Source organism: Buceros rhinoceros, unplaced genomic scaffold (assembly GCF_000710305.1).
Source record: "Buceros rhinoceros silvestris isolate BGI_N320 unplaced genomic scaffold, ASM71030v1 scaffold38312, whole genome shotgun sequence".
Classification (NCBI taxonomy): Eukaryota; Metazoa; Chordata; class Aves; order Bucerotiformes; family Bucerotidae; genus Buceros; species Buceros rhinoceros.
This window is the reverse complement of record NW_010400132.1, coordinates 418-25,622: the sequence shown is the minus strand read 5'-3', so window position 1 is coordinate 25,622 and position 25,205 is coordinate 418. Positions and strand designations below refer to the sequence as shown.

General features: G+C 38.0%; 1 protein-coding gene across 1 annotated transcript in view; it reads right to left on the bottom strand.

Annotated features, from left to right (window-relative positions):
• LOC104489580 (focadhesin-like) overlaps positions 1 to 24,753 on the bottom strand; it is a gene marked incomplete at both ends in the record, with an annotated part of 28,750 nt that extends 3,997 nt beyond the window's left edge. The window contains 9 exons of the mRNA XM_010131752.1: positions 315 to 423; positions 2,925 to 2,966; positions 5,127 to 5,215; positions 6,911 to 7,003; positions 16,105 to 16,226; positions 16,458 to 16,646; positions 21,837 to 21,972; positions 23,457 to 23,540; positions 24,619 to 24,753. Coding sequence (XP_010130054.1) covers positions 315 to 423; positions 2,925 to 2,966; positions 5,127 to 5,215; positions 6,911 to 7,003; positions 16,105 to 16,226; positions 16,458 to 16,646; positions 21,837 to 21,972; positions 23,457 to 23,540; positions 24,619 to 24,753 — 999 coding nt within the window. The remainder of the gene's footprint in view (positions 1 to 314; positions 424 to 2,924; positions 2,967 to 5,126; positions 5,216 to 6,910; positions 7,004 to 16,104; positions 16,227 to 16,457; positions 16,647 to 21,836; positions 21,973 to 23,456; positions 23,541 to 24,618) is intronic.
• Between the last annotated feature and the right edge of the window lie 452 nt (positions 24,754 to 25,205).

Below are 25,205 nucleotides of genomic sequence, written 5' to 3'. Positions count from 1 at the left end.
TTCAGTGAAAACAAAAATTATGAGAAAGGAGGCTCGCTGGCTTTCAGTGTCCACTATATCTCTATCTCATCTGTCAAAACTAAATGATAAATGGACTAGTCATAACAGTTTCTTGTGAGAAGGTGCCTACTCACTCTGACTACTTTTGTATGGATCACACAGCAGCTACCAGATGGCATTCACTGAGCAGGGTGAAATTTGAACTTCAAAATGCGAAGTACTTTACATTCACTTACAGGCCCCACAAACGCCTGGTCATATTGCTTCACTATATTCCACTAAGAGCAGAGAATCTCTTTCCCGGATTAACTCACCTCAGGCATTCCTTCAGCGTCTGAGGAAAGGCTGCTTTCGTATTTGGCTACAGCAACTGCAAGACCAGTTAAGGCAAAAATAGAGTTTCCTTTCACCACCGGGCTGTCTCTGGACAGAAAAAGGCAAACAAGTAAGAAACATAATAGAAAAGCCGGCAATGAAACATAAATCTCAATGCAGGAAAGAGATGCTGCAGGTAATCCAGGAGGGGAGGCCTTTGAACTTAGCTACTTTATTGGGCTGTCTTCTAGCTCAGCAGAAGTCTATCACGTTTCACGTTCAGGAATTAAAGAAAGAATGGGGGAGAGAAGCGTCTCAGTCTTTTTTTTTTTGGTTTGTCTTTTATCTAAAGTCTAGCACACACAAAGTTACACAAAAACAAGCTTGCATCTACTGTAATGAGGATTGCCACCCTGCAGAGCAAGTAGCACTCACAGAAATACACCAGCTGGTCTTAGCTAGTACCCTCTCTACACAGGAAAACAAAAAGCTCAAACAGCGATGCTAGACAGGTAGATGCCATTTCACTGCGACAGATCTTTCCAGTAAATTTAGCAAAGCCATCACTGAAATCTCAGCATTAAATCTCAGCATTAAATCTCAGCATTAAATCTCAGCATTAAATAAAGTTCTTAATTACTCTCCTGTGCTATGAAAACATCAGCATCATGGAAAACGACAGCTTTCAAAGAGCACTAACTTGCACCGCAGTGCAAACCTTTACTTTTAAAAAACTCAATTAAAAAAAATTCTGCCACCTATAAATAAGAGAGAGAACAAAACTGTGTTTGGTTTCATGAAAAGATAGTTGTTAATATCCCAGTCGTTCCTAGGAAACCATAGTGTACTATAATCCTGCTGGAACTCTCTTATTTGTTTTACAATAGCAGTTGAACAACACAACTGTACTAGACCACTTGCAGTCTTACACTAGACCAGTACACACTGTACTACACTTTCTACATCAGTCTCCCATTTCTAAAAAATCTTCCTCAACTGTTGTTGTAAAAATGCAAATTTAGGCATTTGTTCCACATCCAAAGACCTCATTTTTACATGAAAAAATATTATCTGGATTTCTGGTTTTCTTTTTTAAAATTAGACACATAGGTCTTAGTGGAATGTCATTGACCTCTCCTGTTTGGAACACTGAAACTAATTTCTTTCAGGTAAGATTAATTAAAATAATTACAAGTCAGTGTTTCGTTAAGTGCTTTGAAATCTCCCTGCATCTCTTGTCCTAAATAATTTCTTGATCTATGCATAGAACTTCTGTTGTCGTTGATCATCAGCTTCTAAAAGGTCACATTTCATGCTTTACCTCAAACAGAATTTTCTAAATCTACACATTCATGAAAGCTGTATGCTTTAAATTTAATGAAGGTAAAACTCATCACCTAACAAGCCCCAGGAGGAAAAAGAGTAGTGTCTAAGTCTTTATTGAAAATACAGAGTAAAAACCAGTATTTTCTTAAACAAAGTGATCTATGCACAGGAAATCCTTCTGCTGTTACCTAAAGAAAATTCACCCTTTCCTCTTAAATTAGACAATGCTTCTACCTCAACTAGTTTTGCTAATTAACTTCTATGACTAAAACCCTAACTTTAATTCTGAGACACAGGATATGAAATAAAGTTTAATATTTTGTTCCTTCTTTATGTATCTCTTTCTACTACCTTATCTTAACACAGTAATTTACTGAGTAGCTAAAACATCAAACAGATCTTCCAATTTCACCCCTCTTTAACTGAGTCCTTCCAAGAAAGACCAACATGCAAGAAAATGGAACCGCTGGGAATATTTTAAATATCTGAACAGTGGTAAGGTAATAGAGGAAAAACTTAAAATCTTTATGGGAAGTCTTAATTAAAAACTTCAGAATTCTCAGCTCACAAAAGTACTTCAGACTAATCTTTTATACATTCACAAGAATATAAAGGTTGAAATAGTCGGTGAAACATCACTGTGATTCTTTCACTGAATACATATTTATGATTAACGATTTTCTAAGTACTCGTTCTTATGAGGATTCACTATTTCTGACACTTTTGCTTAAACTGGTGTAAGTGGCCAATTTCAGGTTAATCAGGGGCAAAGCAAAATAGGAGGCTAGTTGCCAGCGGACAGTGAACGGAAGAAGTCAAAACACTAGAACAGCCTATGAAGGAAGATTAAGACACTGCTGCCTGAAAGCTGTATGCTAGTTCTAATAACAAATAAACAAGCCTGTAACAAACTGAAAATATGTAATTTCAGGCCTTTGGGGGCACCTGGGCACAAGTAAGACCCCTTAACAGAAAGTGGGATGGTTTTGAAAAGCCCGTAAAAAGATCAGCCAACTTCTAGCTAAATAAAGCTACTTGAGGCAGTCTGCTAATTAAAAAAAGAACAGATCAATAGCACATATAGCACTACTCAGGCTTTAATCAAAACATTAGACATCACTCTAACACACAACAGTGAGTGGTAAAAATCTCAAAGCACAAGGTGGGGAAGAACCTTGTGAAATCATGACATTGGCACATAACCAATTGCAGGCAATATTATCTTACATCTGCCACAAAAAAAAAGAACTCATTCTCATCAGTAATAAATTAGCAGCTCTTACTTGGAAGCACCTTTGATGACATCAGTCAACATATCTCTGACCCTGCAACAGAAACAAAGAATTTACATCATGTTCATTAAACTATAGCATGAACACAGCTGACTTCCCCTTATGCCTTACATGTGTCTATTCTAGGTTAACAATTATCTCATCTAGCTATCAGAAGATTTAGCAAGTTAATTACAAGCATTAAAACTGTAAAAGTGCTTACGTACTGCCCAACATCTCTTTGTGTTCATGTGCACTATCAATGTTTTATAAAGGGTTCTTACTCGACCTCACACCACTTTTTGTAAAATGCAGGTGCATGCAATAGCCATAAATCTGTGCTTTGAGCTGTTATACTTAAGTTTCCAGATCACTGTGCTGTACCTAAGCATAATAAAATGAGAATGTTTTACAATGGACATGCACAACAATTCATCCAACACTTACTATACTCCTGGAAACCCCTATGGGTAGTATAGCAACCTGGATCCATTTAAATGAAAGACATAAAAGTAGTTATATTTTCTTACACATTACTGTAGTTGTTTTACAATGCACTATTTCTCTGCATTTGTTTAGTTTTGCATTCATATCAAGAGAGAAGCAGAGATGCAGTGAATCTTACATATTGCCAGGTTTGGGTGAGGAAAGAGATCCTCTATACTATTAATACAATACCATCCTGGCTATGACTGTCATCCCAAAGAAAGCTATACACTCCAGTCACAGTACCACAACACGACTAGAAGACTAAAAATGCATGCCTCATAAAATAGGGCCATATGTTATATTAAAAGAAGCCTACTCAAGCTTTCAAAGAAATCTACTCACACTTTCCTACATAACCACAACGTTTTTCCACACAGTTTCAAATCCACCTACTCTAGAAACAGTTATACCAACTTTGCAAATACCGATACAAAATTGCACAGCACTTACACCACAAAGCATTAACACTGAAGTTTATTTTATATCACAATTGTTACACCACAATCAGGTTAAACCTAGCGGGTGATGCAAATCCTTAATGCATACTGAAGTTAAAGCCCTGAAACACCAAGCAATTAAGGGGAAACAGGAGAAGACATGAAAGGTAATACTGGGCTCCCAGTTCATTTACTGCTTTCATTTCTCTATGGTTAAAGGGAATTTGAATAATTTTTGACATATCTTACATTAACACTATTTAGGAAATACAGAGCAGAAATCAGTTCAGGAAAAATATGCAAAAGTAGCATCGTTATAAGGCATTTTTATAACCTGGAAAATGGTTTCTCTTTATACCCTGTCAAGAAAGGGATCGGAGAGGGTAATACTAGAAAATGGTGCCACTAGTACATAAAAAAATCTCTTCTACAATACCGTATCATTCTAGACCTTACTATGAAAGACTAATCTAGGCTTTGGTGGAATAAAACAACGGACACAGATTTTTTTTATTCCCGTTGAGTGGGACTAAGTAATGCCTTTTTGACTGAAACAGGCAAAGGGCATTTTGGTTTTGTTTGTGCATACTTTGTTACCAACGAACAAGCACAGAAACAGATGTTTCTGCCCATGGATATACAGTTCTTTCACTCCATGAAGACTCCCACTTCCCACCTTGTCCCCCTGGCCATGCACATACACAGTTAAATCCTGACAGACTGAAAGACATTCCTCAGCTGACTTAAGTTGAGGATACAGATCAGGGAGTGCATCACTGGGCTTGGTTTTAAACAACATCCTCAGGCTCAACATACCCAACGTATCATATGAACTGAGGTGTGTTTTAGTTCACCAAGACATACATCATACCATAGTTTACATTTCTCTCATCAAGACATTTTCAGTGAGAGCTAACTTAGTCTCTACAAGTAAGTTTTGCTCTTTGCACAATCCTTCTGTTTTAACACGACACAAAGCAAATAAAGTTTTCTATTCCTTCCAGTTGCTCATGCTACAAAGTTTCAGACACTGCAGAGGGGAAGGTACCTGTGAAATTGCACACATGGGAATCCCTACAGTTACCCAGTAGTGCCTTCCTCACACCTTCCCTGACTGCTACTTTGGTCATTGAATCTGGTGCTTGGCTGGGTTTGGTTTTGGTTTTTTTTTTTCATTAGTGCTGGTACAGTCTTTAAGCTAGCAAAATGAAAGGCTTTGAAGTCTTGCCCTCCTCTGTCCTCTCACTTGCCATTACAAGTGGTCAGGAGCAAACAGGCAGTTCCTTACCATAGCCAGGCTGTAAATTGTTTGTACTGCACCTCTTCGGGATCCTCTTTTCCACGTTTTAACTGCATCTCCAGCTCCGCCTGCCTTCCCTGCATAATTACAGATAACAATTGTTATCTACACATGTTAGGTAGATTTACTTTAGTGTTCAGTCTCCAACTCTGACACAACTACATCTCAATTTGTTCAGGTTGGCAATTGCTGCTCCTTAGTAGGTTATTAAGCCTTAAGTGAAAAATACAAGTACATAAGCTGTGTTTTTCAGATACTGAGTGCCTGTAGTTTGAGCATACATAAAAACCTGAGAAGAGAGACAATCCTGTAAATGCCTTCTTTGATGCCATTCAAAAGGTGAGCCTCCACAGAGATTAAAAGAGCATATATAACACAGGGACTAAACGGAAGTGTGCAAAAAACTCTGCAAAAACCTATTGCAATTTCCCCCAACACATAAACATTGGCTTAGTTCTTTACTAAATCAAGACCTGTAGGATCATCATGATGAGGTTGATTTCAGTCTCAAAAACAGGCTGAATGCACAAACTGGCAGAAGTGATAAAGCATGTGAGTTGACAGGAGGACTTTCAGCTGTCCAACCCTCACACAAGTGTTTCAGAGAACTTGATGCTATGAACATCTGCCTCCAAACAGTAGAAATGATTACAAGCTGTTCAGAAATAATGAACTATGTACTATCAAGACTACTCATGCTGTAGTCTTTTTAGCCATCTCAGATAAACATACTGTAGAAACATAAGGAGTATGTAAAGATACTAGGTCTCCAGTGAGGGAGGGAGACCTATTTCAGAAGCAATAAAAATAGGCTCTGTTGCCCTGTAAAATGGCATGAAATTCTGGAGAGAAACAAATCCAGTCTTTTCTCAGAGGGGAAGCAAATTAGGAAAGTAAATAAATGAAAGCAACAATGGCCCCCTCTGTAGTTATGACCTAAAATTACAATTTGAATAGCTAATGCTTGCTTTGTAATGGGGCTGGCTAATCTTAGAATCTGGTATTTTGCTGTCAGCCAACATAAAACTTGTTTTGAAAACGTAAGAGAAACACATGTTTTGCTGCGCAGCAAAACAAGGAACAGTCAAAGCTTCTAGAATCTGCTCAGCAACCTCAGCTGCTCATGCTGAAAACATTTGATGTGGCCTGGAAACACAAACTCCTAGTAGCACAAAGAGAGCCTTCTAGAGGCAGCTATTTGTTAGAAGGTTTTTAGGTCATTTTCCTGTTGAAAAACCAAATGATACTATGTTATTCTAGGTATCAGGTTAGCTAACCTAATGAATGAGAGATTTTAAGATATTTCCTAATCATTAGACAAGGTGGAAAAATTTAAAAGATGAGTCCCTCACAGCTTCACAGCATTATGCACTGGTTAAAAGAAGCTCTATTTAATGAATCATTCCTTGACAGCCTCTGTCTTCTTCGTGATACTATTATTTCAAAATTCCTACCCAAAATAATACGTTAGAGCTCTAGCTAAAATTTCACATTCTAACAATTCTAACTGACACATTCTACAAGTTGACACAGGAACAAGACTGCAAGAACCTTAACTGGAAGCAGAAGTTATACTTCCATGTAGTATCCCAGATTATGCTGCCATTAATTCAAGACTCGTTTTTATTTCCTTTTTATAAATTTTATATTAAATGCCTCAACTCTGTTTTTAAATTTTTGTAAATTGCACAGATGCTTTTGGCTGGTAAAAATAAAACTCACACCATGTAAATGAGCATTGCTGTACACAATATTATGTACCTCAAAATTACCTGCAGGACTGCACTGTAGGTTCGACTCATAAATCCTAACCAAGACTGTGGCAGGATTATGGAGCGGTGCCATTCAGAAGGTTGAATGTTAACCTGTGCAACACACCAGAAAAAGTAGAAGCCGTTACATTAAGACTAACATATGCAGAATGTATGTTCTCCAACCTGTGATTTGCAGGAAATCATTTGCTTATGCCCATAGGAGTGAGCATGTCTGTAGAAAACTAAAACGATAATGTATTTTGTTGTCCGTTCTGGTTGTACCCACACCAAGTTCATTACCAGGGCTTTTCAACTTCATTACCCAGGCCAGACAAAATTGGTTGCTTCAGGTAGTGCAGTATATAATTGATCCCAGAGAGAACAGTGAAATTTTATGTGGTAACAAGCACTTAGTACACATACAGGCAGACAAAAAAACCGTACACAACAAAGATGTTAGCATAGTTTATGTTTGCAATAGTTTTTGTAAATTTTAGGTGCTTCTAAAAGCTTTAAACTGACACTTAAACTAAATAGAAGTGGATGACTATCTAAAAACAGGGAAATTATTCAAAAGGAGTTAGTATCCATGACTAGGGTATATACCACTGTGCTGAGGTACATAGTTCAAACTTCCTATAAGGAAAGGAATTGTTAAAAATCCAAAGGAATCATAAAGGTTCTTTCCAGGAAGCACCAATCTAGAACAGGAGGAAATCAACGCTGTCTTAAATATAGTGTAAAGAAATATGCAACAGGTCTCCCTGCCTGTCTCAAAATCTCACATAGATTTGCAACAAAGAATAACTCAGTCAACTGCACAATCTGATGTACATGCACAGCCTTTCCTCAGGAGCCCAAGGTTGTTCTGCTCAGTAAGCAACACAGCAAACTGAGTCAAAAGACTTCTTCAGAGCACGCTGAATAACAAAAAATGAAGTCAAGTGATCACAGTAACAACCCACTTTCTAGCCTTTGGCAGCTTAATGAAGTAATTACAGTGGTAAGTAAAATAAAACGGGCCACAAATTCGAGGCCACCAAGAAAGTTTTGCAAGACATCAGAGTCCTCCATGATATATGAACCCTTCTCCCCGCAACTGGCATGCTACACAATTCATAAATCAGAAAATACTAATTCACAAAAAATGTGAATCCCAACTAGTTAGAAGAGTCTTCATTTCCCTCTCTTCATGATTGTCTTAATTGCAGCAACATTTTATTAAAGTAATAAAGTAACATAGGACTTCAGGTGTCCTCTCCTTTTAATTTGCTATGTTTTCAGACCCACAAACATAAACCGTATAATTAAAATGATGAGTGTGCATTGTTATATCTCACCATATTCCATGGTGGACACACAGAACTGATTTTTCTTGCTACCATCCAAATACTTCTACTGCCTGCCTCTACCAAAAAACTAAAAAATGTCACCACAGCCATTTGCACTCCATTGGAAGTAAATTAATCTCAGCAGTTTTCAGGGCAATCAGTTTTTAATACAGGCAAACATGTCAGGTTGAGGTGAGATGGGATATATCTCAGTATCTGCCATTTAAGACCTACACTTTCTAATTCTAAATTAAAAGAACAGACCAGACTCCCTGTGTTATGGAAAAACCCTGCAAGCTGTGATCAAAATTTGTGCAAAGCTCATCTAGAATAACTAATCTTGTGGGGCTTAATCCCGGAAGGTTATTATTCTTCCTTTTTATTCCTCCTATTTTATTTTATTTGTTTTATTTTATTATTAGTTCACTGTTAACATGTAAGACACCTCACGCTTCAAGGTACGCAAACCCATCTTTTCTCTACCATGTGCTCCATTGGCCTCCTCTGTACAGGATGGTTAAACAAGATAAACAAATGGACTCCCTTTGTCTGTTAATTATCTTCCGAAGTCTTCCTGCTTCATCTCCTCTATTTTATGCCCTTCGTGATCTACACAAAGCAGTCGATATTCCTTCTTTATAAGGATTTTATAACAAAAACCAAAGGACTGTGCTGAAGCTTCATGCCCACTATCAGTGATGAACAACAGCTTTGAGTAAGTACTAATGCATCTATACAAATAAATACAATCTAGAAGTCAACCCATCAAAAGATTGGTCGGTCCACACTACAACCAATACAAACACACGTTGCTGAAAAAAAGAACTATAACACCAGCTCTTCCTTTCCAGCCAAAATTTTATTCACACACCCTGCTCACCACTGATCATCAATTTCTCCAACAAGCTGATGAGCAGTCAAGGCTCCAGTCAGATTTATTTGCCTTAAGTTCCCAAGGCATCTGCAGCAACTCCAGTCTTTCCCTTTGCCTCTGCAACTATTTTAGACTTGTGCATTTAGATTTGTCTGGTCTCATGGTGATCTATGATGTTCACCACGTAATCCACACTCATGCACCAGAGCAAAAGCAGGCCTTCAAAACACTTCAGGTCTCATGCAGGAAATATAAACACTTAGATGTATTGTTGTATTCAAAATAACTAGACAACATGGTCTCATCAGGAACGTACTAGATGCACATTGTACATCTTATCTAAAATTTGTCGATGTGCTTGATTACCAGCAAAACTGCTGAGCAGCTTTTGATCATTTAACTTTCTTTGTGGCAGTATACATTTTGGAATGAGAGGAAGACAAGAGGGAATGGAACAGCTTCACCTATCATAGAACACTCAGGTAGAATTCATCTATGACTGAAAACGACAGGACATAGCGCTGAAGATTATCCCACAAAGGAATAGTAGTGATACCCACTATTTCAGTACATGAAACCAGCAGTCTTTAGTTGTCCTCTTTCACTGGATACACACGATAACAACTACATTAAGCATTGGTTAACTAATAGCAGCAAGCACAGGCAACGCTGACAATAAGTTCAGATTCTTCCGAGTGCGCAATTTATGTGTTAAGAAGATATTGGGCAGGTCGGAGGCACAGGGAAGGAGGCTCAAGTGGCTTCTGAATCAACGATGAGTTGTGAAACACTGCCATGTCCATACCTCTTAAGACGCAGCACAGCCAGACCAGGCTGCCAAGCAGTCTTCAGGAAAGAGCTGCAGCCTAACATCTGAGGCAATAACAAAGAGCACAAACTACAAGCTAGGAGTCTGAGCCTGTTGATCAATGCCCAAGAAGGACATGTTTCCCTTAAAAGACACAGAACATAGACTATGTTGGTCAAAACTCAAGATCAGAAATGCTGGCAAACTACAGGAGACAGTGCTCCTGTATTTCAACACTTCTGAATACACACGGTACTAGTTTTGCATGCTTCTGCAAGACTGCAAAAGAAAACTGAAATAAAATCAGAAGCTCATTTCCCCACTCCAGTGGACTCCCAATAAAAATCAAACACCACTGCAAGATCTGGATGAGCTTTCTTTCAGCACTGGTGCCTTTGTGCTGCCACAGATCTTTGTGTATTGCTCCTTCATTTTGGATATAGACAGCAGAGGGCACACAAACCAAATTCAGAGAACAGTGAAATTAAGCACGTTTCTATCACTTCCCTGGGTATCTAATTGAGATAATACTATTTAAAGACCTTAGAAACCATGATATCACTAATATTTATGGCCCATCTTAAAATCTGTAGACCAGGGAGACTGGGAATCCCAGGAAGTTCATTCACAAAATACAACAGGTTTCCACCTCAACACCCCTGCCAACTCATACGGTCTCTAAATTCAGCTCATCTCTAACAAATGTATGGCTGTGAAAACATGCTTTAGACAATACCTATATGTCAATGAAATGTTTAGACATGTATTTAAACGCCCATCTCACAGAGAGAACATACAAACTGCAGCCTCAGTGATTTCATATGTAAGGCTACTACATATTTGTATCAATGAAACAGCTTTTTCATCTCAGATTTTGCTCAGAGGCTCTCTTTAATATACTTGCATGCAAACACTTCCAAATGCTTCCCCCAGCATTCCTTTGTGAGAAAAAAATTGTCTGTCTTTATTCAAGGCACATTAAGCTGAGAAGGACAGAAGCAAAAACTTGTCAACAATTTACTTCCTGAACACTGTTTCTTCCCTGGAGTAGGTAACATTCAGTAAATTCAGCAGTGGAAACCAGCACAAAGTAGTTCATGATCTGAACTACATCCATTGAAATACCTAGGCACAGAATAATACACTACAGCAAATCCTGTCCCAGAAAATCCAATTATCATCTTAAGGTACTTCAAGTACAAGGTTTGAATAAGCCCTTGAATCTCTTGATCAAAAATCAAAATCAAGCCAGGAAAGAAATGTACAGAAAGGGCTTTCCACTTCAGTGCTCAAAGAGGCATGTCATCACAGCACATCTAATGAATGCAACAGAAGCTCCTTTCTGGAGTACACAGAGTGCCTATCATGATTATTATTTGCAAAGCAATACTTAATACTGTACAACTCACCACTGGCACCCGACTTCGCAATTATGTCTGTAAGTATCACTAATTATTAGGGAAAAATAGCTGCACTGTCTCCACTACAAAGGAAGCACTTTGGTATTGAGAAACATGCAAAGGCAAGACCATCCTACTTTATTTTAAAAACACTGCAGCAGTTATGACTGTCTAAGCCACCATTTACCACATCTGTGTGCCAAATGCAGCCTGCCTCTGTGCTTTTTGCAGGTAACATGAACAGTTCCCTTCCCATCCACTAAAGAAGGAAAAGATGGGTAGCTAGCTGAAGCCTAACAACTTTAATCCCAAACATACATTTATAGAGCCATTAAAACATAGGGTACGTGATGTGAACATAAGCGACTATTCATCCTTACTCATTTTCATAACAAGAAATAAGTGGAGCTGGTAAGAGATTATTCTTACAAACTCCCAGGAAGAATGACTCCAAAACTTGAAACAGTCACAGATAATTCTTAGCTAATCTAGACCAGGTGACTGTGATAAACCTCAGGGAATTCTTGTACATTATGATCCACACAGGCAAAACAAAGAAAACCCATTTCTATGTATGTGACTTACAAACACTACGACTACAGTATCTTGCATGTCCTCTTGAACACAGATTATTAAGTCCTTTTTAATAATCAAACAGCCCATCCCTGTTTCTGGGGGAAGGATGATCTTCATCTTTCAAGTCACCAGTGACCAGTAAAGAGCAATACCAGTATTTCAAACACACCACTGTTATTGAACACGTGTTCTGCCTCCCATAAAATACCAGTTCAAGTAAAATCAAAAACCCTTCTGCATCTTAATCTGACCCTGGTATTACAGCTGACAGATTTTACAGCTGCATCCAATCCCTCAGCTAGAATTCTGAGCACCTAGGAGCTAGAACAAATCTGGCCTATTAAGATTTAACAACAAATTACCTTTTTACTATTGTTACTGTCAGATTTGAAGGGCAGCGAAACCCAGGTATTTGTTATTTGTATGCTTTATAGACTTTTAAACACAAGAAATTCTTTCCTCTACATAAATACTTCATCTAACTGTTTTTCAAGTAGCAGAATCTCAGACATCACACTTTACACACAGAACCACAAAAATGAAACTGGTCACCTCAAGTCTCTCCCCATGGCCCAGTTTTCAAAAAACCAGGTGCAATGATGGCAACTAAACATACGCAGATAGAGGCAGATATGCAACCTGTATGTTCATATTCTACAGATGTGAATATAGATCACTGAATCACTGAAGAGATAAAACTGTTATTATCCCAGTATGGCAATTCCATTGATTACTGATAATCCCTAACTAAGAAAATGCCAACTGCTGGGGATTTTTACAGATAAAATAAATGGATGCTTACTATCACCCAATTAATTGTAATTTCCTGGTGTTACATCCACCTCACAGTTTTATCAGAGCTTTATGCTGACTACAATGCTTCAAAGGCTATTTTTAACTCTCCTTTTAAACGAAAAGCTTCTTCACTTATAAAGTGACTTAAAAGTTAGAAAAAAAAAAGGCAGTCAAAGCAGTAGCAGAGACATGCCATTCTGGTAATTTTAAACCAGAAAAAAAAAAACCCCAACCCTGAAAAGCAGCTTAATGTATTGTGTTGAATTCTGATGCAATCACTTTGCAATAACATGTTAACTCCTACAGACACTGGAGGGAAAACATGAGCCTAGGTTATATGAACTCAATTTTCTTAGACCAGCGCTGCTGTTTGATAGTTTTATAGCTCAAGCTCCTCAGAAAAAAACACTGAGGACTAAACACAAACTACAGGATGAAATTAGGTTGGATGAGCCCAGGGACTTGCTTCTCTTCTAGTCAAAGGCCCAAATACCTTTTTTTTGACAATCCTAACTCCAACAGTCTCTATGTAGAAGGGAAGAAAAAGCAAGAAAACACAATTCTGTCTTTTAATGCAGTGTAAGCTGAGAACAGAAATACTGATATATTTTGATGAAAATTTTACAGTTACTGCGATTTTTCACTAAAACGGTCTAGTTAGGATTGTCTGAATGTGTTTGTGTTTAGGTTTATATTTCAAACATATTTGGATTTCTTTTTAGTTTTACCTCACCTTGAATTAATTGACTTTGTAAAATATTGATATACTTAATAACATATTTCTTCCTCCAGTCATTGGTATGTATTCACTAACTTCATCCAGTCCAGCACAGACACAAAAAACCCCCACGATTTGCCAAGCACAAGTTATAATAAATGCTAGTACACACAGAAAAATAATTTAATTTTTTAACCAGAGATTGCATTTGGTACTATAGCAGGGCAACCAGCAAGTGTTTATTTACTACATAGTAGTTTAGAAATGATCTTTATCCTACCGTAATTTGGCTTATGTAACACTTTATTACCTGCCTTCTATTATAATATAATTGTTTTTCTTCAGAATGTCTGGCACTGAATTGAGGTCCCACGGAATAAAGCAACTACATAGAAGTCAAAGATTTTCTTTCAGGATGCTATGCAAGCTCACGCTTTATTCATAACTCACTACTCTAACTCTGCTCTTCTGACATATTTTGCAATATCCTTGTGGACTTGCCCTCGTGCTCTCCACTGAAGAATCCAAGTAGTTAATCTACTTGCATGCTCCTGTGATGATGAGGGGTATTATCTCCAGTTTCTGCTTTCATTCTTTAGCAGCAAAGATGTCAAGATGGAAAATATCTATTAAATTTGCATACATGATTAGATACTTGAGATCTGTGTTTAAGGGTGGGTTTTGTTTTTTCTTTTTACTAGCCATCTGAAGTACTCCATAACCATGTTGACCAGGCCTTCGTAACAGAGCACCAGGAAGGGATTTCTATACCCCAGTACAACTGGTGTGGACTGGCTTTCATCCTTATACTACCAGGTCTAATTTCTACTGGGATCTACATAGTGTCTCCATAGTCACGATTATTACCTTTTGTGGCTTTTCAGTTCAGAAGGACCAAAATGATGAGCTGTTGTGTGACAGGTAGAAAAAAAAAATTATGTGTATGCTAGCATGTGGAAGTGTTTGAGAAATGGTACAGAGCTGGAAGACCGCACTAGCTAAAAGCCCATTTCAGCATTAGTACACATTCATATTGCTTGACTGGAATTTCGGGCAAACTCTGTCGCTGAGTTTTCTAGAGAGGAAATTAGCTTATTTGCTCCAGAGATCGAGGAAATGAACTGGTACAAATGCAGTGTGAACAAGCAGGGAGTGCAAGGTGACAACAAAGTGAAGAGGGAGCCATGCAGATGCATTACAGCATCAGAACATAGGCCCTGTGAATTTTCCACCGTAGACGCCTGTGTTCCATGCCAGGTTCTCAGTTTGTAAACAGAAACAAAAAAACCCCTAGGTATACAGCCGTCCCATTCAAACTCTGTGCTATGCTTATTTCACAGCAGGAAATATTTGATGTCAATAATTTTATTAGCATCATAAAGGAACTGTGCAGCAGATAGGTACCAGTTCTGTTAGGTGTCAGTCACAAACCAAAATCAGGACCCAAACATGCTCCCACCTGCAACCTATATCTCATTCATTCTACCTCTTCCAACTTCTTTAACTAGCATGTATGTTAGATAAAACACTCCTTTTATTACACAGTTCCAGTTCACTGTCAACACAGATCCATCCTGTGTTCTGAAGAAAAGGATTCTTCGTAGAAAACAGTACAAAATCAAATTATCTTTAATAGCACCAAACTGCCTGGACATGGGACAGAGAAAGGACTAATGGGATCACTTAAGCTTTTCTGTCCTTGAAAAGTAGAACAGGAATTGGTATTGCAGTGGGGTGGGAAAAGAAAATATTTAGAATATTTTAAAGATTTAAAATCTTTAAAAAACCCATTTAATAGTCATACATAATTCTCATTTCTGGATATACCGCCTAAGATGCAATGTAAATTTTATAGAAGTTTCTTTTTTCTTGTATGCTCTCTTGCATAGATTCTTATTTTTGTCCACTGAACAGAAACTTCACTCTCAGCTGCATATAAATTAACCTCTGCAGCAATACAAAACAATTTTATTAACAGAAACATTTTTTGAACTTTAAAGAGATTAATACACTTCCACTTGTGTTAGTAACTGCTCTCATTGGCATAAAATTGGGAAAGGAACACTTATTTCCCTAGATCCAGTTTAATTTCTTATTTTGTTTTACTTGTCTGCAAAATTTTCAAAGTTGGTCTTTAGGATCTACCATCTTTAGAAACAGAAGAGTACCGTAATTCTAAACTCTCTGAAAGATTTTGTTAAAAGCACTTGATTTTCTGTAATTATTAAGTGGGGGGTTATTTCATGCCCTTTTTCCAAAACCACGCCAAAGGCAACTGCATGGTTTCAGTGGTGTCAGCCTAATAGGTCAAGGAGATGAAACATTTAAGAGACTATACATTAGCAAGTCTTAGCAAGGCGTAGATGCCATTTTCACCCTGAGTTCAATCCTTGTTCAGACCTGCAATTCACCTACAATTAGTTACACAGGACAAGAGTAAGGCAGGTATAGCAGTCTGCAAGGCAAATAGCAGCAAAGTCAGCTACTGTTCACTCTGCTGGTTTTCAGAAGAGGTACTTCAGCAGTGAACACTTAACAAAAAAGTATTTACATGATCAAGTTGTCCCTCACAGCAACTACCTCTAACTGTGATGCATTCATACTTGCCATTGATAGATGATACTAATTCCTAGTTACATAAACAAATAGGTAGTAAGGCAGGGATGGAAGTGTAACACTTCTGAAAAGTGATGAAAAGCCAGGAACTTACCTCATGAATGAGGGCTACCAACATTTGCTGGAAATTGCGTCCCCTGCTGGCCAGAAAGCGATTAATGGGTTTGCCATCTTTGCCCATATGGACTGGAAGGTCGTAACACAACAACATGCCAGCTTGAAGAGGGAGGGAAGGGGAAAAGAAAGGTCAAGGCCAACACGCGTGCTAACAGTTCAGGAGTCTTGCAGAAGTTAGTGCAGAACCCAAAGCAAAATAAACTTAATAAAGCCAATTATTTAAAAGTATATGTAAGCATATGCAAGCGGCATCACTGTTTCTTAAACTGATTCACCCTCAGATTCATAGAAATCTCTGAGTCAAAGCATGTTAAAGAAGTCACAGCTTACCTGCAAGGCCTGGTGTCATCCCTGGTTGTTTGTTCCTCTCATACATTTTTAGCAAGAAGTTTGGAACACCTGCCATGGTCTTTCCCTGATCTGAGCGTGTGGCCCCCCCTCTCAAGGCAGAATGATACACACCACGGGGCATGTTGGTCATCTCCTGTTTCACAAGTGATGTCGCAAACTCTTCAAATGCTAGATGAAGCACGAGAAAATGAAAGAGGAAAGTAGGAATGTCAGAGCCTGATGACTGAGAAAACAAACAAACCTGGAAAACCCAAAATGACACCTGTGCTTCAGGGGAGATATGCTTAGATAAATTAGTAATGACAAATTCAGATGAAAACTCAAGGTCAAAGAACTGAGATCTCTTAGCAAGTCTCTCTTGAAGCCATACTTCATGCCACTGCAACTCCAAGAGACTTTGAGTAAGTCAAGTCAGATGCTAAAGCTGGGAAGAAAAATAGCTTCAACTATTCCTTGAGCTGTTGACTGCATTCTTTGACTGTTACACCAGTAATGCTGGCACATGCTGACAGAAGGACAATGAGAAATAAAACTGATGTTTACCATCACAGTGAAAAATAATGCCTCTAAAACCAGATGCTTTTTAAAGAATGAGGGTAGATGGAAAGAGAACTTAATATGCCACTTAATATGCAAGCAGGGGGTACAAAGAGAGAATAGTATTATCCTGATGTCTGCCACCATATCAGTGACTGTTTATTAAGTTCTGTGTTCTCAAGCTATGCATTTTATCGTCTAATCAGGTTTAAAATTATACAGAATTAATATAGAATTATTGTTCATTTGTGAAGTCAATCTAAAGCAGCCTTTAAAGGCAAACGTTAGAGAAAAGGGTTGTGTTTTCATATGTAGCATGTATGCACGTATCTATGTGTGCACGGTATTTGTTATACTACAACCGTGGGAATTCGGCACAAAAGGACAAAACGTTTGCAAGCACTAGATTCCTATGTTATCTCTAGGAGAAGAGACTCCTTGAGCTGACATAAATAATGGCTGAAGGAGGGAGTCCTGTGAAGATAAGACATCCTTGTTTTGGCTAAGAGAAGAAAGCAAACAAACGTTGAAGGTCCCGGTGCCTAAGAAAGACCTTTGCCAAATTATCTGCAAAATTAATATTAATATTCACACCCTTCAATATGCTAGACAGTAAAAAGCAGTACATGCTAAACATATATGACTACATTACTCAACTCTCCATGCAGATAATGCTGAATGTCACCTAAGAGGTAGAGACAAACAGTTACAGCATAAAAAGGCAGGAGGGGTAATACCTAGCTGGGGGAAAAAGACCAAAGACTTCAGAGGGACAGTCAACGGGCTGTACTCCTCTTCCTCCACCCAAGACAGGGACACCTTCTTGGTAAGAATTGCGCTCTCACTATATGGTGAAAATACCTGGGGTAGTTTTCTTTCTCCTGCATTATTAGTTATTAGGCCTATTGCAGTTAGTGCATTTATCAATGGCAATTCCGAATCTGTTATATCTGTCACTTTAATGAACTTCTAATATTTCTATTAGCTTTGCAAAACTGCTTCAGTGCAAGTTCTTCAGGCTCTGGCAGGCAAATGCCAAACTTCTACTTTCGATGTGATAACAGCTGAGAGCCAGCATTGTACTGGCACCTTGCAAACCTGGTATGTTTGAAAGTCTGTTTAGTGCTTTTGCTACACAACTTGGTTTAAAGAGGATTTATAACAACTGTTTCACATTGCATACAGTGAAACATTGGCATATAAGTTCCCAATCACATACAGTCCTGCTTTGACTAAGAACTGGAGAAAAGGAGACAAAAGGGCATTCACTCATCTTTTCTGGGTCCAAGAAATACCTACGGTAACGTGTAATAAAACAATTTTATACTGGAATTTCCTCACATCTATTATTTTCAGCAATGCTTTTTCCAATTCAACCTCAGAGTGGAGTAGCAGTCTAAATCTGGTTTTTGCAGCATGTCAGGAAAGGCACCTACATATGTTTGTCTGTGGTTTTTTCCCCACTTGTAATGCCAATATTCTACCAACAAGAATCTCGGAACGCAGTTAGCAATTTTCACTACACTGCTACAGACAGAAACTATAGAACTTTGTCCCCAACCCTCAACACTAAATATTCTTCCAACAAAACTAAATTTACTGACATGAAAACACTATCAACCTATCTGCTATAGAGTTTTTCCTAAGAGATTTTTTGTTTAGCGTGGCTATGGCAATAGAGAATAAATAGTCTAAAAAAGGGTATAGCTCTTCCTCTGCTGGTAACCATCAACAGACACACCCTAGCACAGATAATATCACTCCTGACATATTACTGCACTTGCTAGTTATGTCAAAGGAATTAATACTAACAAGACACTCAAAAGCAATTCTTCAGGCAAGAGATATAACCCAAGGATCTAAGCTGCCAGATACAATTCAAACTAGAATATCTGGATAAATGTAATGAAACACCTAGATATGCAGCAAATGCTGCAATATCGTATTTTAATTCTTGGAATTAGTTTGAAGGGAAAAAAGAGGTAACTAACATCAGAGAAACAGAATTCTTCACATCTTTGCTGCAGAGATCTCTATCATCATATAAATAAATAAACAGCTGTTGTCTGAATTTTATAGTTTGTTACATGCCCTTATGGCCAAAAAGGCCAATGGTATCCTAGAGTGCATTAAGAATAATGCGGCCAGCATGTCGAGGGAGGTTCTCCTTGACCTCTATTCTGACCTAGTAAGGCCACATCTTAAGTACCACGTCCCCAGTTAAAGAGAGTCAAGGAACTACTGGAGAGAGTCAAGCAGAGGGTTATGAAGATGAATAAGGGACTGGAACTTCTCTTACGAGCAGACGCTGGGTCTGTTTAGCCTGGAGAAGAGAAGACTGGGAGGGGATCTTACCAATGGTTATAAATATCTGAAGAGCAGATACCAAGAGGATGAGGTCAGAGTCTTTTCAGTGGTGCCCAGCGACAGGACAGCGGGCAAAGGGCACAATCTGGAACACAGGAAATTTCACCTGAACATGAGGAAAAACTTCTCTCCTTTGAGGTGACAAAGCACTGGAACAGGCTGCCTAGAGAGGTGGTGGAGTCTCCTTCTCCAGATATATTCAAAACCCACTGGATATGATCCTGTGCAACCTGCTCTAGGTGAACCTGCTTTAGCAGGGGTGTTGAACTGGATGATCTCTAGAGGTCCTTCCCATCCCCTACCATTCTGTGATTCCAGGATTATACGGGATTATTTGGAATTATTTTTAATTCTCTGACTACAGTCAGAGACAGTCTCAGACATTCAGAATGAAAAACTAATAAAATAAAAAATAATAAGGCTCTTATACACCTTCTGATACTCTGTGGACTCTAATACTTTGACACAATATGGAAACTAAAATGACAAGTTTCAGTCTGAGAGAAAATTCTACCTAAAATGCTTCCAATGCTTCACATAAGCACTCAGCTACAGTAAATTGGAACTGCAGCATGTTCCAACCAACTGCCATAGAAAGTCCACTTTGATACTAAATTTTCCTCAGCTCTGTCGCAGAAATAGGCCCTACGGATTTGTTTGCAAGATTAGACATTTTCCTCCCATATTGCTGGAGAAGGCACTTGGGAGAAAACCCCACAATTCAACAGTAATGCCAGCACCAAGCCCACCTTCTGGCTGGAACCTTTTAACTGCAGCTGCCATAGCATTAAGTATTCAACTCTTCAGGAAGAAGCGTGTAGAGGCTTATAAAACCTAAAGATTTTCCTCCTTCTGCAAGGATTAAAGAAGGAGGGAAGAAAAAGCAGCAGCAATTCAGAGCTTAAGCAAACAGCAAGGAAAACCAAGAACAGAGATCTCACACGCAGCAAGCTAAACCTCCTTTTTAAGTTTCAATTGATTTGGTGTGCAATAACACAGAATTTGGGGGAAAGTTAGAGAAACAACAACTGTTGTCTTAAAAAGCATCTCAGTCCTTCTCCTTCTAAGCAGTAAGGAAGCAGTAAATTAATCTCAATAATGTGTAATGGCAGGATTCCAGCACATGAGATAGCATAGATTCAGAGAGATTTCGTGGCTCTTGGCCTGTCTTGGACATCGTCTCATGAATCCAGTTCCATACCCTTTCAGTGGAGCAACCACAACAACCACCCCTGGTGGTCACTAAAGCTTTTGTTCAACTGTTCTGCATTCGGCATTAACTAATGGTGTTGGAAGATGAAGACTCCTCTGAGGGAGAATCTATTCAGTGAATATTTCGGGTGGAAAAGCTGTTTGCGTGTATGTTTTTATACCACTCTGTTGTAGCTACACCTTTTTATTCAGTCTGTTCTCTCTAAATTTCATTTTGGCTTCCCATCTTCCTGTTAAGTTGCCTATTTCAGTATCCATTATGCAGCCTGAGTTTTCTGCCTGGATACATAACTCTCTCTCTTTCAAGTAGGTTATGTCAATCTTCCCCATAAACCTTCCAGAACTTACTAGTTAGCACGTATAGACTCTCTAGGTGAGATACTCCAGATTCCAATGCATGGAATATTTAATGTATAGATCTTTCTAGGAGCTCCCACTGGAGGAAAATACTATAAAATACCACTACTATGTCATGGTAATGTTCACGGGTTGCAATCCCACATCCAGATCCCAGGCATTTAACAAACAGTGAAATAACAAAGCCTGTGTCCAGGTACTAACATCACAATCTTGTAACTGGAAGTGAAAGATAGCATTAATAAGAATAATCAAGCAAACATTACAAATTGCAAATACTAAAGGTAATTCAACTGCATAGGTGTCAAAACAAGTGCATCAACAGAGACCATCTGTTGAAGCGTACTGCAGCATCAATATGCATTACTAAATTAAAATTACGCATAGCACTAATATCTTCATTAATTAAGTAGATTTTGTATACAGCATTGTTTTAAAACTATTAATACTCTGTTTGTAAAACACTATGGTTTTGGGTGTGGGGTTTTTTTTAGTTGGGCTAAAATACGGAGCTGCCTTTAAAAACATCTGCTCAGTCCTTCCTACTGAAGTTGCACAGTGATTAAACAATGAGCATCTGAAATAAATAATAAGCAACTGGCTTTTCCTATAGGACAGATAAGGATTTTTAAGTTGTATAAGAATTTTTTTCCATCATCAGAACCTCCTTCTTCCTAAAAATCCTTTGAGGATTTTGTCTTCCCCTGAACTTTTTCGTTATATTTTTTCCCTGTAATTTGGTGAGATATTTTCCCAGGGAAAAAAAAAAAAAAACAACCAAGGCTGCCCTTAAACATGACACTCCATTACAAGAAAGCCATATGTCTATACAGTCACTACGATTATAAATCTGGAAAGTAACCTGAAATACTGAATACATTTTACCTCCTAAAACAGAAGCTGGTGTTAAAGACAACAGCTTGATATATGAAGAACCCGGAACAAAAATATCCTCCTCCTTCTCCTCATCTTCATCTTCATTCAGGTCTGCTTCCTTCAGTGAATCAACTTCTGGTCGTGCCTGAAGGATTTAAAAAAAAAAAAAAAAAAAAAAAAGGAAATGTCAGCAAGAAATTGTGAATCCTCACTATCTTTCACGATTCCAATTGTCAAAAATACTAACTAAATATGAGAAGTTCCCCACTTCATTAATTATACTCCATTTCATTAATTTGAAGCTGCAAGAATAAAAGCTTTCTTCTACTTGAATGAAAGGCAACACTGGTGGCTAAAAATCACATTGGTATGTAAACCCATACCTGTAATAGTAAAATTAATCTCGACACTTATAGACTGAACTAATACTATTAAAACTTCATTTTCACTCTGACTTTCTTCAGTTAGAGTAAAATGTTTTATACTGGCACTTCAAGATACTCAGAGCATTTCTGATAGATGTTATACTTCCATACTAGCTTTTACAATTTCAAAAACTGTAACATATTTAGAATGATTTCAATGAAAACATATTTACTTATTTTCTAACAAGTGTAAAGTAACATCACTAATAATATAGAGCTATGTATTACTGTGAAAGACTTAGTACTGCAGCAGTGTTTGGAGATGTTCCTTCATCCTATCTTATGCTTTTCTATGCACAACACAATTTTAATCTGTCAGGCTTAAGATGAACTCTTCTAATCTATTTATACAAAGCAAGTATGTAATTAATTTTAAAGTTGCTACTTCCAAACTTTTCATAACAGCCAACACACAAATGGAGCCAATCTTGTAATAATGCAGTAAATAAGAAAGTACAGAAGTATTTACTATGCCATGAAGTACCAGTGGACTACAGATTATCACCTAGTCTCTCTTAAAAGGTTATGGTAAAAAAACAAAAAAACAAAAAAAAATGACACTTAGATGACCTTGTATGTTCACCTCCTTGCACTCTTTCATTTTGTAACGTTACTGAGTGACTGATCAGACTGAAGTTACATACCTAAAACTTTCCAGCAAGTACATCAATAAGTCTCTGTCTGCCTTTATCAACTATAACCCAAAATGCTGTCATGTTCAGAACAGAAACACAGGCAAAGTTTTCAGCTTAATTCTAAAACCAACACCTACTTTTCAAACTGACTTGCCCATTTCAGGAACAAAAGCATTGCATGAGTGTGCCTGCAATGGATGAAGCAGTAATCACAAGAACTGCTTAGTGCCAAGACTCAGCTGTAAGCATTAAATGAACAGCATAAAATGCAAATTTACTGCCCCCCAAAATAACCTGCAGATTTAACTCAAGAAAGAAGAAAAACTACTTTCTGATTGCTTAGACCTCTCTAAGCTTCCATTTGTGCCCATCCTCTCTTATAAGTCTTAGTTATGCCAATTAAATACAGTATCATCCTGTTTCACCATCAGGAGCTCATAATCCTTCTATGAGGCTCTGGTGGTGTCTGGTAGAGATGGCACAAGGCCTCATTTCCCTTCCAAGAGGGCACAATCCATGTCAGATGGAAGTGTCAAATGTCCTTACTATTAAACGTACAAAATTACTACCTGTTCAGGAAGATGAAGAATTGTATGGTCTTCAGAGCCAAATGATGAGAGTGATTTATAGGCTGAAATGGCTACAAGAGCATCCTAGAAAATTAACAGAAAGGAAAAAAAAAAAAAATCACAAGCACAGCATATGGTATTCCTACCTACAGGAAACTCCACATACAAGAAGCCTATCCACTAATCACTGAATGCTGAAATGTTTAAATTAACAATGAGGTGCACTCTCAACTGTTTATATATACAAAGCAAACTAGCAGGACCAATTATCTAGGCTTGACAGCAAAAATTCTGATTGCTACGCTCCATTACTGCTGTGAGGGTAGTTTATACAGAAATATCTGAGCCACATTTAAACTAAAATATTTTGTATTCACTAATCCCATGGTGATGGTTGTCCAACATTCCCACCGTGTAACAATACCCCACCAAAGAATCAGGTTAGTTGTCAGAGCTGCAGCTTTGCCAAGAATGCTTCACGATATTAAGGCAGAAGTCCACCACAGGAGTCAAATTAGTTTGTGTTATAACTCTCCTTGGGAGTGACAGATGTTAGGACTATCAGGTACTACTTTTCCTGTGCACTACTTTGCTTCAAAAAGCGTTAAACAGTCAATGACAAGAAGAAAACTCTATAAGAAAATGAGATTGCTGACACTGATAACCTTCACAGTGAGTTATAAAACTTAATATCCAGCTGCTGACACCAGGAATTATCATTTTCGGTTGTACCACTACCTTGTTTTGTGTGTTTTTCCAAACGAAGCTGAGAACTTGAACTTTGAATTTCTATAAAAGCAAACAAAACAGGCATTCAGATTTTCTTTAACCAAATAAGCGGTTCAAGCAAGACGCAGTTTCCTGAAACACACTGCAGCCTCATCTACATGCACTGAGCTATGAAAGAGGAAGGGGCGCAGGTCTGAACTGTTGACACATTCACATGCTCTTACATTCTGCGAGAGGAAACCTTGCACTGGAATTTCTCACCTAATTCCCAGGATTCACTAATGCAAGTTAAAATTACAAAACTGTGGAAATGCGCATTATGATTAATGGATTAATTGAATTAGGCATCGGGTGCAATTTACAGATATGAAAAATAAAGTCACATTTAAAATTCATATACAAAAGATACTCACCGTAGTCCATGAGTACATACCTCATATTCATTTGTATTCACTGCTAATGAGGGAACCAGGGCAAACAGTTCATTCAGAGCTTTTAAAATGAGGGGCCTTTTATCACAACTCAGCTTTGGGGACAGCGCATTCCACGCAGAACGGATACAAACAACCTGGAGGGAAAGGGGGAGGCATCATTACTAACAGCAATCCCAACTTGACTTGAACAGCATTTCTCTTCTTGCTTTTGCCTTCTTTCTTCCTACTTGGGAAAAGGAATTAATACAGAATTCATTAAAAAAAGCAGCATGTTAAAAATTCACTTCTATTAAGTCTCACGGTTTATTAACTCACATAACGTAATAATAAGCACATTACTTCATCAGATAAAGCAGCTACCAGAAGGAATAAACAGGACACTGTCAGCAGGTCAGTTCTTACAATTTACTGTGAGAGAAATCACTTCAACGAACCAGAAACAGAGATGAAAAAATAATTCTGTCAGGATATCAGATTTGATAGTAACATCACGCTTCCAGTTCTTAAGAGAACTATGAAACTAGTTTGAACATCATAGAATTTATTTTTATTTTGTTAATAATGAATTCGGAGTCTTCTCATTTGA